We start from the raw sequence: 18424 nt of genomic DNA, 5'->3' as shown, positions 1-18424 counted from the left end.
CATAGTGATCTATCTACAACACCCTTGGGTGTCTGGACCTTGCAGCCGCACACTGCCAGCAAAGTAGTTGTGAACTGGTCACAGCGAGTTAAGGTGAGAATTTATACATCTGTACCTTAACATACTTCACCACTTGGGGCTTTTCTGTTTGTTTTTCAGTAAAGAATATATGACCTGTCCGACTCTGCACACCTGAAATGTGGCCGACGAAGGAATTCTCCTTAAAGAGACTTAGTATTCCCCCTGACCCAGGTAACGGGAATGACATCTGAATATTGTCTATTGTGACTACAGATTTACAGTCTTTTAACTGCAAGGCAAAGCACAAATCATATGGGGTTTCGGTGCATTTGTTATTCCAATGTCAGGTGTCATGTCCACCTCAGTGACCCCTGGGGGGAAGGAGAAGGTGAATTTCTGCAGAAGACTTGTGAAAAAGATGAAGAGCTCCATTCTTGCAAGTGTCTCTCCGGCACAGGCTCTACGACCTAAAGTAAAAAAAAAAAAAAGACAGATCATAGACAAAACAATTGTATACAGTTATAATGTGAAAGCCTACAAACCATAGTTGATGTGTGTACAAATTACATATAAAAAACAAAAAACTTGCAAGTCTTTAGTAGGTGATACCTTTTTTAATGGCAGAAATGTGGAACATTTGGTGCACCAAAGATTTTATGCCAAAAATCTTTATGTTGGAGAGACCGGCCAGAAGCTCAGAATGAGAATTAATTCACATCGCCATACAATTAAACAATAAAGAATGGACCTTCCCGTGCCAAAACATTTCTGTCAGGAAGATCATAATATCACCAATGACATGAAAATTTTGATTTTGAGAGGGAATTTTAAATAAAGGAAACAGAGACGGATTTATGAATACAGGTGCATGACTCTATTTAACACTCTGGATAATGGAATGAATGCATCACATGGGTTCATGTCATTCTATAAAAATCACTGAACTAAGACAGCCATAAAGATAAAGAACCTGGGAACTGCGAATTGTTTATATTTATATGTATACATTAATAAGCCTCTTCCCCCTCCCTCCTGAAATCCTATCCCTATGTGTCCTGTTGTACATAAATATGCAGCCTTCAGAAAGTGTTTTTAGATATATCTGAAGAAGAAGCAGAAAGCTTTGATCTGTCATCATTATGAATTAGCCATTAAAAAAGCTATCACCTACTGAAGACTCTCAAGTTTTTTGTTTTTTATATTTCATACCCACTGGCTAACACAGTACAAAAACAAACATTTTCCTTATACATATTACATATGCATACAAGGGGTTGGCCAAATCAGAATACAATATTTACTAAAAGCCCCTAAACAATTTGTTCAGTCCCAAATGTCCATCAAATGTTTCCTTCATCACCCAGATGAAGACTCCTGGTTCCCCATCTTTGGGCTATACAAGCAAATGGTTGCAATATCCATACTGTGAATGGCCGCCATGTGGTTCACTCATGTGGTCACTTTTCTAAAGTGCCTGTGGGTATCCATTCTTTTAAGCAGACAGGCTCTCCATCTTTCAGACCCCCATGAGGACCTGAACGATGAAGAGCCAAATTCTAGTGTGAACCTGGTGTAAGTAAAGACAAGTAGTCAATTGTTACAGTGCCAACAAACCATATGTAATATGAATGAGAGTTCTTTGATATACCTACCTGCAGAGAATGGCATGAAGGCTTCATTCTTCCTGAAATTTCCCTTGGAGTCAAGAAAATGATTTGGATAAAACTCTTCTGGTTTCTCAAATTGAGTCTTATCTCTCAATACCGAGGTCAATAATGGAACGATATAAGTTCCCTGGGTAAAACAATATAATTTATATATAATTTATAAAAATATACCATAGCTTTATCTTACTACAACTAACTACAACAGTGGTGTAACTAGGAATGGGATCCCAAGGCAAACATTTGACATGGGACCATCCCACAGTATAATAATCAGAGTCCCAGGGGAGGATATAAACATAAAAAACAATGTTACTTACCTCTCCTGGTCTCCAGTGCACTCCCCGCAGATCTCTTCAGTGTAGGACCAGACGGCACCTGACTTCAGCCGGCGTCGCGACGCATAATGATGCCGGCCCACATTACGTCTGTGACATCACCATCAGTTCCGTAGCACAGGAGATGTAAGTAACAGTGTTTTTTATGTTCCCTCTCCTCTCCTGGCCCATCAATCATTATACTCTGATCTGAAAAGACCTCAGAGTATAATGATAGCAGTGGTTGTGGGGTTCGTGGTCTACGACCTCACTGATCTCCGATCCTGCTCACATCTACAGAAGGGGAAGTGCTGACGGTCATGAGCAGAAGTGAGGATCAGTAATTAAATAGGGCCGTTACCTGCAAGAGTTAATGTCTCTAATGTCCCGGGACTTGTGGCAGCCGCTACCCCGGTAGTTACACCCCCGAACTACAAGTGGTTTTGAAATAATTTATTTTCTATTAACAAAGCAGAAGTGTTGTTAATTCCGGAGGCGGGAAGAGGCATGAAGAGGACACGAGAGACCGGCATATGCTGCAATGGAGCCCAATGAGACTGCTTGTTGTGTTCACACTATCAATACAATATCACAACATGCTAAAAAAACACCTTGAAATGCAGACACTTCCCAAGAAACCATGTTGTACTTAGCAGAGTTACTTTTGATAGACGTATCTGGTCCAGCCTGAAGGACACAACTGTACCTGCTCAGGTCATACATGGTACTTACTTTTGGAAGAAAATATCCCTTAAAGATCACATCTTTGGTTGTTTCATGGCCCAAGTTAAGAGGTGCAATATCAGCGAATCTCTGGATTTCATGTATTACTGCATTTGTAAAGGGCATTTGTCCTCGGTGGCTGTATAAGGGCTGGGCAGAGCCAATGACTGATAAAATTTCCTCTTGAACTTTTTCTAACAAAGACCAGAAAAATTCAACAAAAATCAAGATGTTTCCAAAGTATTTCATGATGTTTCTCAGAGACATTAGGTAGATCCAAAGCACCATCTTCATCAATCTTCATATCCCATGAGCTTGAATAATAATAGTATTTACAGATATGCCCAATGTTACCTTTCAGTTTGGATAAGAACCTCCATTTGCCATAAAACCAAATCAATACAAAATTGCCCATGTCAGCAACTATAACTTTAACTATATAGCAACTATAAATTGAATGGAAGACCCTGTGGAGTATTTTCTTTTCCTTTTGTTTCTATTGTTAAAGCATGGACAAGACTCAAGACCTGGTTCAGCTGGAGTTTTCCTGTGTGCACATGTGCCTGTTACCATCCCCCCAGGAGCTAAGGACAGCATGGTCACCATGCGGCATGGAGGAGAAACCTGCATGGAAGTGTGGACTTCTTCTTTCAAGGAGATGATTTCTGGAGTCTATTGCTGATGTGTGAAGATGTCTACAGCTGACTGGTATTTCTTTCTTTTACTGTGGACACGTGAGACTCTGCTACAGCCTGGGAACCTACCATCACCCACCTACCCCATGAGTGTATGGAAGCTTGGCAAGAGAGCAGCACCCTGTCTACCTGGATGGCTTCAGACTTCTTTGGGCAGTAGAACACAGTGGTAAGAAGAAAGGAGGAGGGCTTGTGATGAAGGACATTTGGGGCATTTTTTGTGGTTAATGAACAATAGCGCTGATGCAAGATACCGAACTATCAGCTGTGAGCAGGAGATCTCACTACCTACCAAAGAACTACCACATGTTATCATGATAGCTGCCTATGTCCCCCACCTCTGCAAAACCGTTTCTGCCTGTTATATCTACATGCTGTGACCCCCCTCCTCGTGTCCTCCAACCACGGTCGGGTTGTATTATTAACATCACTTCACACAGAGAACTAAATGATCCTGCAGTGTGTCTGTGTTTCTCTCTTTTTAGTTGCTATGATTCCTAGTATTTCTCTATCTGCCATGAGCTTGTATGTGTTTCTCTCTTGTTATATACTACTGTACCATCTATGAAACTGTATCACTGAAACTTCCCCATTGTGAGACTATTAAAGGATTATCTTATCTTATCTTAAAACTGCAAGGCACAACACAACCACTTGATCTCCTAGGAGAGATAGAGAGCTGCAAAATCATGTTTTTTGAATAGCTGATCATCTCGTGCCACACATCTTGGAATATTTTGAGCCAACATTAATGAAGATGGTGATTTGGATTCATGCCTGAGAAAGCACATGTTTAGCATGACTATCTTTGGCAGCATTTTTTATTCTCCTGCTTTGGCCTTTTATTGTCTGAGAATTCTAGAATGATCAATATCCAAGCTCCAGCACTTATGTAATCTTTATATGTTATTCTCCCTCCTCCTCCCATATGTATCCACATATATTTTTTATGACTTGTGATTTGTCACAGGGTGACATTTTATTATTACATTGTGTTCGGTGGGATTGTTGGCATTTTCAAGAGTTTGAGTAGGTGAAGTTGGTGAAAGGTCGTCTTGAAGAGCCTTAAGGACTCCTATGGCACAGAGAAGGAAATGCTCTCATAGGGATACACAAGTATGGATACTTCTCACACTGCATTAGACGCATACAGGAACACATGGTGAAGTGATCAAATCATCTCTGCTCCATCTGTACCTTGGATTTTTGGATATTTTGCCATCAAAAGAAGTCCCCAGGATAGTGTAGTGGCCGCTGTATCTATTCCTGCTGAGAACAGGTTTCTTACAACACGTGTCAGATTTCCATTGTGGAAATACGATTGAGGGTTTGCCGCTTCCTGGAAAATAAATCAGTATACTGAGTGAGTAACCCGCACCGAAATCCACTTACAATATACTGTAACTTGAATTAGGGTTACTTATGTAATCCAGAGACAAGAGCTGGATATACAACGACACTACAGCTGTTTATTACAGAAATATAGAAAGGGATTTGCAAGAAGCAAACAGTAGCAGAAACAACCCTGCCCCATTAGATTACTCCTTGTTGCTGCTTCTGCAAGTTTTATACTGATGACTAGAGATGAGTGAACACTAAAATGTTCAGGGTTCGGAATCCGATTCGAACAGCCGCACAATGTTCGACTGTTCGAACGGGTTTCGAACCCCATTATAGTCTATGAGGGGAAATGCTCGTTTCAGGGGTAGGCAACATTCGATCAAATTCTACTTACCAAGTCCATGAGTGAGGGTCAGGCCGGATTCTTCTCCCTGCGCAGCGTCCCCGCGTCCTCTTCTGGCTCTGAATTCACTCTGCTAGACATCGGGCCTCGGCAGAGCCGACTGTGCATGCCCGCACTACAAGCGGACATGCGCAGTCAGCTCTGCCCAGGCCCGATGCCTGGCAGAGTGAATTCAGAGCCGCAAGACGCTGCAGGGACGCTGCGCAGGGAGAAGACTACTAAAGGTAAGAGAAGAACCAGCGTTGATTGGCAATGTATAGCATTCTGCCAATCAACGCTGGTTCTGCATCGAGTACGAGTATTTTGAATACCGTAGTATTCGATCGAACACCTACTCGATTGAGTACTACTCGCTCATCTCTACTGATGACTAGAGATGAGCAAGTAGTATTCGATTGAATACCTCCCCTGCATAGTTATTGGTGTAATCGGTCAAATACCACAGGTAAACGCAGTAAAAATTTGATGCCCCTCCCACCTTCCCTGTTGCTTTTGTACACCAATAACTATGCAGGGGAGGTATTCGATAGAATACTACTCGCTCATCTCTACTGATAACTTATATATATATATATATATATATATATATATATATATATATATATATAAAACAAAAAAACTTGATAGTCTTCAGTAGTTGATACCTTTTTAATGGCTAACTCATAATGATGACAAATTACTGACGTTTCGGAACACTACGGCTCCTTTATCAAAGTAAATTTAAAACATTTCTGAAGGATGCATATATATATATATATATATATATATATATATATATATATATATGTATACACAGAGAAGGCACAAAGGGTGTTAGAATTCCAGGAGGAAGGGGGGGGGGGTTGTTAGTAATTGGTAGAGACAATGTAAACACTTCCAGGTCCTTATCAGTTCACACGTTTCTGTAAAGAGACATAAAACCCTGTGACACATTCAGTCCACACTCCAGCATTTCTAGCAGGGTCATAAATTTACATTCATGAATGCGTCGTTCTCTCTTTGATCTGAAATTCCCTCTCAAAACTAAAATGTTCATGTGTTCAGTGATAATGTGATCTTCATTGCAGAAATGTTTTGATACGGGAAGGTCCATTCTTTTTTCTTTAATTGTATGGCGATGTGAATTGGACCCCGCACAGATCAGCTATTATGGAAGTCTTCCACAGTGGATGGGGAGCCTGTGTTGTCTGCTTCTAGTCAAGTGATAGGCACTGAGCCCCATCTATAGTATAGCGAGGAACTGAAGCTCAGCGCCTATTACTTGAATAAGAGCATTATACGTGAGCTCTCCATCCATTGTAGCAGCTTCTGGCACCTGGAGGCCAGAACAGCTTCTTTCTGTGGGGCCCGGGTGTTGGACTCCCATGGATCAGATACTATGACCTACCGTATTTTTCGGACTATAAGACGCACTGGACTATAAGACACACCTAGGTTTTAGAGGAGGAAAATAGGGAAAAAAAATTTTGAAGCAAAAACTGGTAAAATATTTAATATATGGGAGTTGTAGTTTTGCAACAGCTGCAAGGCCACATTGACAGGTGACCCTGCAGCTGTACGGGGATGCATAGAGTGGTTTTTTTTGCAGGGCCAGAAGTACTTTTTAGTTATACCATTTTGGGGAATATCTATTGCTTAGATCACCTTTTATTGAAAAAAAAAAACCGGTGGTTTATGATATATGATTTTCTACTTTTATATATATATTCTAGGGACAGGAGGTGATTTAGAACTTTTATTTATTTCATATTTTTAAAGCTTTTTTTTTTTCTTTTACTATTTTATTCCCCCCCCCCCCCCCCCCCCCCGGGGCTTGGGCCTGCGGTCACTTGATTGCAAGTCCCATAGACGGCAATACAACTGTATTGCCGTCTATGGGACATTCTGTCTATTAGTATTACGGCTGGTCATAGAGACCAGCCGCAATACTAATACAGCAGTGACAGGCCCGGGAGCCTCAGTAGGCTCCCGGCTGTCACCCGAACAGGTCGGCTCCTGCGATATCGCCGCGCAGGAGCCGGCCTGCAACTTTACAGGTACGGGGCCGGTGGGGACCGGCCCCGGGGGAGAAGGGGTCACCGATACTGACCCGGCATCCGCTGTACTATAGAGGCGGATGCCGGCACGGGATAGAAGGGGTCACCGATACTGACCCGGCATCCGCTGTACTAGATGCCGGCACGGGATAGACGCCGGGGCCTGAGACATCGCTGCCCTGCCCTGTATGAAGCCAGCGGCGGGGGGACAGAGGAGCGAAATAGCATCGCCCCTGCCGCTGCTGGCTTCATGCAGGGTAGAGGAGCACAGCGATGTCTCAGGCCCCGGCGTCTATCCCTTTCCGGCTTCCGCCTCTCTAGTACAGCGGGTGCCAGGCGCCACATTCGGCCTATAATACGCACCCTTCTTTTCCCCCAAAATTTGGGGGAAAAAAAGTGCGTCTTATAGTCCGAAAAATAAGTAGATAAGTCATCAATAGGAAACACCCTTTTAAAGCCGCTGTACATGTTACATTTTCCCACCATATAAGAATCAGAGCACCCAAAAAATTACTGTACCTCTTTTTGTCTGACGAGGAAAGCATCAATTAAACTTCTTTGATCATTTTCATCCAAGTTCTTCAGACGTTCTGTGAATGTTTTTGTAATAAAGTCACAAAGTTCCTCAACATTTTTCACAATTGTCTTGTGACTACCGGGAAGCATTCCAAAGAATGGGAACATGTTATAGAGCTGTTCAAGCAATTAAAAAAATAAATAATAAATCTAAGACTCAATATATTTTTTTCCTTTCCTGCTAAGAAGACACACTCGCTCTTGCTAAAAGATGACATAACAAGACATTGTTCCATTTCATAACATCTTTGAAAGCAAAAATTATTTTCATTTTTGCTAAGTATTTGATGACCTAAACCAGATTCAAAGGGGGCTTTAGTAAATCTCTTCACCATTGGCTCATTCTGATTCATTGAAAATCTTAAACCTGAAAAATCAGCCCTATTGTAACGTCTCTGCCTGTTTGGGTCACTGCGCCACCCTGTGCTCGCATGTTGTGGTGCAGGGGGCATGTGCAGTTTCATTCCTTGCTTAGAGTTTTTGATTGCATGATGTGAACATGGCTCTAGTTCTGTAATTGAATTTCCACCACACCCGTCTTGTGCCTTGTTTGCCTCAGTTCATGAAGTGATTAATTCTAGTCTTGCTGTGTGATTGACAGCCTCTCCACCTATCAACTCCTTGGCTCACATTCACATTGGTGCTTGCTATTGCCTTGTGCGTGCTGGCTTTTCTCTTGCTGCTTATTCTTGTATTCTGATTCTTGACCTCTGGCTTTCCCTATAGACTACTCTTTTGGATATCGATTTTGACACGTCATTGCTCGACTGTTACAGTTGTCACCTATTACCTAGGATAGAACCGGCAAGCAGGAAGGGACAGTGGGGGTTTCAGACCAGGACTCACTGTCTCTTGTGCCCCTTCCTCCAGGGTTTCCAGCAGCTACTGGGGAATTGCTCCTATTGCAATTCCTTTACACCTATCATCTCTAATCATCCTCATCATAGAGAAGATAAATATAAGAAAAACACTGATAACATTACCAAAACCATTGGAGTTGCCAAAAGTCTAACATTGTCATGTTCTAGGTGTAGCAATCTTCGGAATTGAGAATCATCATAGTCCATTCGAATCCTTATTAAAATGGACACTATAATATTTGCCACAGCAGCTCGTAGGATCATAAAGTCCTCAAATGGCTCGCCTAAAGAGAGAGCAAAGAAATGACACACACACACACACATATATAGGGTTACACGTATACTTTAGGTAACACGAATACAACGCCCATAGTATAATAATAGCACTTCTGATTCTGGAAACAGGCGGTCTAGTGCTATGAAGCTATAGTTCAAATCAAAAAAATTCAACAAAACATAACTTTAACTGTAATGCAGGTAAAATATCATTATAGAACAATCAATGGTAAACCGACAAATGCCTTTGGCGAGAGGAAGGGGTTAGGGGGTAGAGCGTTTCCAGAAACAGATTATAATATATAATAGATTAATAGCTACCTTTGATCGGGTTTCTAATATGGTGCATAGTATGGTCTCTAAACATTGGGGTATTCTTACCATGGACCCAGATACTGATCACTTATAGAAGGAGCAGGAACATTAGAGATTGAATGCTAAAAGTCACTTTCTCCCACCACCCACCATTCCTATCGCATAGGACCTAAAATATGGGGATGTTACCGTTGTAGCTGTTGTATTGCCTGCACATTCGTACAAACGGGTAAGACATTTACTAGTCGTATTAAAATAAGGCCCAATATTACTGAACATCTTTTATTTATACAGCAAGTACTCAATGAAAAAATAAAACCAGATCCATGAACGATGTGGTGTTGTATAGTGTGTAACACCCAATTTTAGGGTACAACTTTGAGAGAAAAAAGACCAAACAGGGATTGTATATAACTATTTGGTTTGTAAGGGGGGAAAAAAAAAAAAATTATACTGGATAAATACAAAAAGTGTGTTTGGCCTAACTAAATTGTTTGCTCTCGGACATACATACATATATACTATACATTCATACATAAATATATATAGGATATGTATAATAACACTCCTTAGGGACTGCGCACCTTCATAGGCGTATGGAGACTTACAAGCCATTTTCTCTCCACTGGGGGATTATGGGAAAAATAAGCAAATCTGTTCTCCAGGATGTAATTAGGAAAACAGTGCCTCTGTTTGCAGCCCTCTAGGGGCAGCCCCCTTAACATCATGCATGACCTTTTTTTAATAAGCCTAATAACATAATGCGGGGATTATTGCCCAACTTGTTTTTCTATTCCAAAAGAAACAGATTCTCGGCTGTGGACAGTGCTGTTTCGATCTGTTGGATCTCTTCAGCACAGCGTAGGGATACTAGTTTGGCAGAGTGAGAGACTATAGATCAGGATCAGGGGATAATACCACTCCTTAGGGAGAGTGTGCACTTTCACAGGTGTATGGAGATTTACAAGACATTTTCGCTCCAGATCGAAACAGCGCTGTCCACAGCTGAGGATCTGTTCCTTTTGGAATAGAAATACTAGTTTGGCAATAATCCCCACATTATGTTATTAGGCTTATTAAAAAAGTCATGCATGATTTTAAGGGGGCTGCCCCTAGAGGGCAGCAAACAGAGGCACTGTTTTCCTCATTACATCCTGGAGAACAGATTTGTACATAAATACATGCATACATACAGTATATACATGACATATATACATACAGTACAGACTGAATTTGAATAAATATACTGTACCTTTGAAAGATGCAAAATAATTAGTCAAGTGTGAACATTCTTCAATAATCTTCTCCTCTATGATACTTTTTCCCATGCCAAAGTCCCGTAATGTGGATATTGCAAAACGTCTCATAATCTTCGAGTTTTCACCTTGTGAGAAAGTAACTCCTGAAACAATAAGACATATCAGTACTTCAGTATGATAGGTGGCGGATGGGCAATCATTACATTACTTTCTGCCATCCCTCCTTCTTCACTATGATGTAATGTGGTCTGTAGCGAGATCCACTGACTCCTGCTCTCCTAGTTCTAGGAATGCCCCATATTGTATTGATGGGTAGTTTGTTATTAGAAGACACTTATAAGAGATCATGGCGTTCTGTATTCCCATCTTTTTTTTTTCGTACTCCCAACCTTCCAAAAGCCTTTATTATTGTTATTTTCCCTTTCACAAAGGTATCTGAGGTATCTTATTTTTAGTGGGATAAATTGTACTTTATAATGGCATAAGGAGGACAGAAGAACAGTAGCGGCAAACACATCCAGACTAGAAATGAGCGAGTAGTATTTAATCGAATACTATGGTATTTGAAATACTCAGTCAAATACTACTCGCTATTCACAGTAAAGATTTGATTCAGAACCAGCGTTGATTGGTCGAATGCTATAGCATTTGGCCAATCAACGCTGGTTCTGTAGCAGGCTCGTCTTTGCTAGTCAGGAGAGCTGGCAGCTTGCGTTATGCAGGAGCTGACATTTTCTCGTAGGAATGCATTGACCAGCGTTGATTGGCCGAATGCTACACTGAGTACAGCATTCGGCCAATCAATGTTGGTTCTGCTGGAGGCTCGTCCGTGATGAGGCGGAGTCTAAGATCAGACCACAGCAGTCTCCATTATGGTCCAATCTTAGACTTTGCCTCATCACAAATGAGTAGAAGAGATTCCAAAGGGTAGAGCCACAAATTGATAATGGAGAAGCTTTCAAGAGTGGGTCTGAATCACAAACCTTAGATACTACTTGGACTCTACTGCTATGGGGATATGAAGATATGAAAATATGCGTCCTTGTGGTCCAAGGTACACATCAAGGCATCTCTTGCAATCAAGGGAGTGGCCGACCTGATTGTTTCCATTCTGAAGTGGTTATAGCGGACCCACCTGTTCAAGTATTTCAGGTTTATGATCAATCTGAAAGATTTGTCTTGTTTCCTTACTAGGAAAAGGGAGGAATAGTGTCCACTCCCTCATTGAACAACAGGTACCGGTGTTTCCACCCCAAATAGGCTGGCCACTTTTTTCAACGTGTTCCTGTAGAAACCCTGAAGGCTGGGTAGAGACCTGAAATCTAGGGGGGGAGGAACTGACAAAAATTTTACTTTGTACCCTGACTCTATGAATGTAAAACCCAGGGATTTGAGGTTACCTTTCCCATTGCACCAGGAACCCCTTTAACCTCCCCCTGACCCTGGCGTCATAACTTGCCCTCAGGTCTAATGCAGGAAGAAGAGTTTGGGTTGAGGAGATAACCCCTCCCCTTGCCTCCTTTAGGGTAGCTCCATCTGCCATCTTTCCCCGTATAACTATCCCTTTGGGATTTTTTTTTTTTTTTTTTTTTTGGGGGGGGGGGGGCAAAGGAATAGGGCTTTTTGACTTGAACCCTTTCTTTTTGTCAGCTGCTTTCTCGAGAATTGGTCGAGCTCTGGTTCGGACACAAATTCCCCCAAGAAATGTAAATTACATAATTTGACTTTGGAGATAACATCCTGACCAATATTTAAACCATAAAGACCTGCGGCCAGCCATAGCTAAAGCCCCCTCTTTTGCTGTAAATCTAATACATTCAGCCGAAGAGTCTGCTAGAAACCCTGTGGCTGATTGTAATAAGGGAACTGCCTGAATTATATCTTCTCTGGGGGTTTTGCCTTTAAGATGAGTCTCCAACTGTGAGATCCAGATAAAAAGTGTCCTAGACACTGAAGTGGCTGCTATATTAGACTTTAGACTCTGAATAGCTGTCTCCCAATTTTTCTTAAGGAGTCCATTTGTTTTTTGATCCATTGGGTCCTTTAATTGCGCTGAAGCAAAAAGAGAAAGAGGCACCGAGCAGACCAATGTGTAGTATAGGTAGTATTACAACTGGGTGAGCAAAGAAAATGGCCGCTCACCTGACTGGGTTGTGTGGGACACAACAACCCTGGAAAATATGGAAAAAACAGAGGATAAGCAGGGCGGCAGCTGGACCCACGTTGGAGTGACCAGAACAACAGAATATGGATGGACCAACTCCCTCGGAGGGAGAGAGGAAGGAAGGACCACTTGAAAAAGAGCAATCCTGCTCGAAACGCGTTGTGTTAATATAATTTGAGTTGTCTCCATTTGGGCGAGCGCGGTCCTTCCTTCCTCTCTCCCTCAGAGGGAGTTGGTCCATCCATATTCTGTTTAATTGCGCTGAGTCTTCGAATGGAAGGTCAGTTTTCCCAACTGCCTTAGCCAATTGAATATCCACCCTGGGATATTATCCCAAATTTTCGACTCTTCCGGCTGAAACACAAGGCGGTTTTTAACCTCCAGAGAGACTGAAATCCCTTTTTTTGGCTCTAGCCATTCGTCTCTAATTAAGAGCCTAGTTAACAGGGAACACCCGCTGTTTTCTAGACTTCAAGCCCCCAAACATATCATCCTGAAGCAAAAAAAAAAAACACTGTCATCATCAGGATCAACAGCTGAGAAATTTTTTCCAATGGACTCTGAGTATGAGGAAAAGGCCTCATTATCCAAGTCCAAGGAAACTTGGACCCTAGGCTTTCTCCGGGGAGGCTCAGAACTAGACTGGGGCAGGAAGCTAGATATGGGGGACTGGACTACTTCTTTAATTAAGGAGCTTAAGTCCTCCAAAAACATCAGCTTTTCTTCCTTAAGGACTTTCTCCGTACATCCTGAGCATAGGGCTTTAGAATAGGGGCTAGATGTTTTCTACAAAGTGGACATTTCCTGTGTCTTTTTGATACATACTTGCCCCTATGGGAACCTTCAGTCTCCACCTAACAATGGAGAGAAAAGGAAACCCAAATTACACTCAGCCCCATTACAAAAAGCAGCCAGGGGATCTGTCACCGACAGCTGTGACTCACGGAGAGACATGCTGGAGTATACAGTGATACACCACATACCTCGCAGGAATGTTGCCTATTCACTCAATGCCCGGCATTTTAAAATTCCTGCCTGCGATGACATGACTTACTGTGCGCCAGTACCCACAAGTCGGCCATTCTTCCCCTGTGTGCGGGACCAGAGCCGTCACCCTCTCTTTCCCCTGCATTAGCCCTAATGGACTGCTTAATGGACTGCTGAAAGGGGAAGCTTATCAACTCGAGGGCAGGCAACAACGAGACCGCTGCGTCCTTAATGGTCCAGTGAGATAGCCCCATGGACTACGACAGAGGACTGGACGGTGGTCAAAATTCTCGACGGAGGAGAACCTCTCATCCCATCCCTGTGTAGAGACAGGAAACTCTGGTGTTTGGTGGTGGGAGTGGTGTATTTAACGAGTCTCAGTTCCTGTCCCTACAGAGGGTCAGAGGTCAACCTTCTTGTGTAGCTGTCATGGTGGACATTATGGAAAAAGGGCATTTGCGTTATTTTATTATAAGTTTTGTTTTTGAGCCATTCACTGTGCAGCCAAAATGACACATTAGCTATAATCTACGTGTTCGGTATGATATTTTAACACTTTAAAAAAAGATCCAAAATTTTGAGAAAACCTTCCAGTCTATTTATTAATATGTAATATTTCTAGCATTTTTTGAAGGGCAGAGTTGTCTTATTTTTATTTTTAGGCCTTGGGGCCTGATCACTGGTATAATATAATACAATGTTAGTATACTGCAGAAGAACTTGAGTCCATCACTCAAGTTAAAGGTTGCCTTCAATAGGGTCCCATCTGTCACAGTTCACCCTTGATCTTGCTCCAGGGGATGGATATTCAGAAGAACATGACAACACCCAGTACCAGCATTGTCATTGTGTCTCCACTGTGTAAAAATGCATTCTCAGCCAAGTATGAATGTGTCTACGTGATTTTGACAAAATTAGCTAACGGGTAAACAAGCATTCAGCCAACTACTGCCTGAGGTGTATGGCCACCTTCAGCCCAAATAGCTTCCTCGACTGCCCATTTTGGAGTCAAGTTACGATAGCAGATGCTTAAACCATGTTATAAACAACAGTGCTGGCCAATGTATAGACTCAAAGGTTAAGAACCACCAAAGTTTTGACTCATTTTAACAGAAGAATGAGTGGTAATGCAGGATAAGAAAACATGGATGATTTCTTCTTCTCAGGAAGTGACCTCACATACATTGTTCACATCTCTGTAGATTAACTGTACTATAATGGGCATCTAGAGGATTACATTGCATGTCATAATGCCCCACTAGTCCAGTTGGCTTCAAGTTTCTTAGGGCAAATGTGAGCTGATCTGTAGGGCCTGGGAGGACTATGGTCCTGTAGCCCGTAATGACCACCCTTATGATATGGAGTCCCTGTTCTGTCCCTGACTGCCCTGAAAAGGACAACTTACTGTTCTAATATCTCCCTATGTGACCCTAGGTAAGATATGATAGGAAAGAAGGGTATCCTCAGATGCAGTGGCGTAGCTACTGGGGTAGCGGCTGCCACAGGGCCGGGGACATTAGGGGCCCGGCGACAGCCTCTACCACTGCGGGGTTTTTTTAATTTTCTTAATAGGCGGTTACCGGCTGGAATTACTCCAGCCAATAACGGGCCCTATTTACTTACTGATTCTGGAAGTGATCGGTAAGTGATGCCACAGGCCCCAAAAACATCATTATTATACTCAGACACCCCCCCCCAAGTATAATGATCAGAGGTCCAGAGGAGGTAAGGTACCATAAAAAACCTCTCCGGGCAGGGTTCGGGCCTACTTCTGTGACTTTCCCTGACGTCACATGACCGAGCCTGCGTCCCGGGTAATGTGACATCCTGGACGTCATTGAAGATGGCTGACACCACCGAGGAGTGCAGCAGAGCCACGGATAGGTAACAATGTTTTTTATGTTGGTGTCCCTTTCGGTCTCTGATTATTATACTCTGGGGTCTAAAAAGATCCCAGAGTATAATTGTTCATGGGTGCCCACAGTGGGGCATAATACTGTGTGCACGGTATTGGGGTCTTCGGCGGATGTTGGTTGGGGACCCCCCATGTCAAAAGTTCACCACAGGGCCCTGTCGTTCCTAGTTATGCCATTGCACAGATGTTAAAGGATTCCTCTGCTACAAGCTTCAATCCGTGTTTCAAACCTAAACGCACTAAAAAGTGCATCTCAATGATCTGATGGAACCTTACCCTGTCAGAGGTATAGGTTTAAGTCCCTGTGCTGTCTCTAGATGCCATGAACAAAATTTCCGTAAGGTCACTAGGTGATCCTGTCTGGGGAAATTTAAGGTAGACCTGGAGAGTCCACCCAATTGCAATTGTCATCCTGAAAAAGACAATTAGATGATCCAGTGAAATATCCTTGTTGTCCAATAAAGGGCATTCTGGACAGCTGAGGTCATACCAATCCCTATCCCGATGCATTTGGCCCTAAACAGATTCATCAGAGAATAGAGGGTAGAGATTGCCCGATCTGTAGCCTGGCAGCCTTGACCAGATGCCAACTTTTGACTCCTCTTACTTGGATCAGATTGCGTTGCCTTATGTGTGTTTGGTGCTTTCCAACAAATGTAATACTCCATGCTAATAATAAAACCAAAAAGACTCACCCATTCCCTTGTCCATACTAGTGAATATTTTCAGTAATCCCCTTTCTCCAAACACTTCTGCGTTATTGACTAGAGCTTCTTTCACAGTCTCATATCCGGCTAAGACCACCATTGTTTTCATACCCATCTGGACACGAAACACCGGGCCATACTTCTTTGCAAACTTAAATACAATAATAAAACAATCATAAAGACTGTATCCTAGTATATCTGCTCCAGATCATACATCAATCTCTAGTCTGTTTTGCTTAGATGTTCCAGTAGAGTAAGACATCTACAGTAGAGTTGGGGTCTTTTAGCACTAGGTTTGGGCTTGAATAATGGAGATAGGATTTTTTTTCTCTGTCTTTCAAGGAGTCTCCTTGAAATCTTTGGGTTTACACCAATAGGTCTTCTTTATTGGGGAAATAAGTTCTTGGACCTTGGGATATAGAGGGTTCTTGTGTGTGACTTTTGGAGATGAAACAAGTCCTGATGCTCAAAGTAGGTCCTGGTTGCATGGAGAAAGGAACCCAGAGACAAAACATAGTTTGTTGCCTCAATAAGGACTTCAGATTATAACTTTGCCTGGCATTGGAATACCAGGTGGTGTCCCCAGATTCTGTAGTGTTGTGTTTTTATGGTGGACCCATCCCATGTCTTCTCTGCTATCTACCACATCACAGTGACTTCTCGATTCCACCTTTGTTATGATAGTAGTCAATAGACTTGAAATATTAGGATTTTGAGAAGATTTTCTGCGTCATGGTCTTGGATGGAGTAAATATGACTCCATAGAACAGTATATACCTGTTGACCTAACAGAGACAGTGCAAGTATACATTTCCACCAATCACACATTGAAAACTCTTGGACCAGAGGGTTGGATAGAAGTGTCCTTACCTGTAGAAAAGTGAGGTGAGGTCTCTGTAAATCCACAAGATGCAAATTCCCGATCAGCGGTAAACATCTGGGACTGGGAGGGAAATTCTCAACATGACTTTGTTTCCAACTTTTTAGGAAATTCAAGATATATAGAAGAGCCAAAATCAACACAAAAGATGATAAAGAGAATCCAAAATCCATAGTTATGAGTGGAGCTGATGCCAGTGCTGAAGTGTGGCAGCTGAAGAGGACCAGTCCTGGTTACTAGGTGGCTTTTGTAATGCTTTGGCTCCTCCTTTACCTTATTTACCTGATGAGTACATAGTGTTCAAACATTTGGAATACATATGGTGTCGCTCTTCTGTATGGAATGTTTGTGTCACTAAGTTACTTTGCCTTTAGCCATACACGTACAATAGACCGGCCTGTCTTAGAAAAATTTCTGCAAGTCTCTTACATTACCTTGAGCAATACACCATGACACTATCCTTTGTCCATTTATATACACAATGGCGCAGATTTATTAAAACTGGCCTATCATAAGTATAGGTATTCATACACACATGCAAACCAGGGCATTTTAAATACCATGGTGAATTTTATACATGGAAAGAAGTCAGGTATAAAAAGGGCCATAAACAAGGTGCATCACATAAGGTATAGAGATGAGCAAACAGTAAAATGTTCGAGGTTCGATATTCGTTTCGAGTAGCCCCTCAATATTCGACTACTCGAATCGAATATCGAACCCTATTATTTTCTATGGGGGGAAAATGCTCGTTTCAGGGGTAGGCAACGTTCGATCAAATTATACTTACCAAGTCCACGAGTGAGGGTCGGGCTGGATCCTCCGAGCAGTCTTCTCTGTGCAGCTTCCCCGCGGCGTCTTCCGGCTCTGAATTCACTCTGCCAGGCATCGGGCCTGGGCAGAGCCGACTGCGCATGCCCGCACTACAAGCGGACATGCGCAGTCGGCTCTGCCCAGGCCCGATGCCTGGCAGAGTGAATGAAGAGCCGGAAGACGCCGCGGGGAAGCTGCACAGAGAAGACTTCTAAAGGTAGGAGAAGAACCAGCGTTGATTGGCCGACTGTATAGCATTCGGCCAATCAATGCTGGTTCTGCATCGAACTTTTACATTCGAAATTCGCCGAACAGAGCCTTACTGCGCAGGCGTCCGACGTCCAGCCGAAGAAGGAAGGGAGGATGCAGAAGAAGACAGAGGTGGCGCTGGAGTCGGTTTTCGAGCAGCAATGAGGACGCCCCCATCGCATCTCCTGCGCTGGGGGACGCCCCCATCGCTGCGAGAGAACTA

General features: G+C 42.7%; 1 protein-coding gene across 1 annotated transcript; it reads right to left on the bottom strand.

The window, feature by feature from the left end:
- Positions 1-306: 306 nt before the first annotated feature.
- LOC142196849 (cytochrome P450 2K6-like) lies at positions 307-17312 on the bottom strand. Its single transcript, XM_075266832.1, has 9 exons — positions 17130-17312; positions 16248-16410; positions 10480-10629; positions 8760-8920; positions 7720-7893; positions 4618-4759; positions 2735-2919; positions 1674-1815; positions 307-488 (listed from the first exon to the last, which is right to left on the bottom strand). Exons 1-9 carry the CDS (start codon positions 17310-17312, stop codon positions 307-309), a joined length of 1482 nt encoding a protein of 493 aa, XP_075122933.1.
- Positions 17313-18424: the final 1112 nt, after the last annotated feature.

The sequence above is a fragment of the Leptodactylus fuscus genome, chromosome 3 (assembly GCF_031893055.1).
Source record: "Leptodactylus fuscus isolate aLepFus1 chromosome 3, aLepFus1.hap2, whole genome shotgun sequence".
Classification (NCBI taxonomy): domain Eukaryota; kingdom Metazoa; phylum Chordata; class Amphibia; order Anura; family Leptodactylidae; genus Leptodactylus; species Leptodactylus fuscus.
This window is presented reverse-complemented; position numbering and strand designations above follow the sequence as displayed.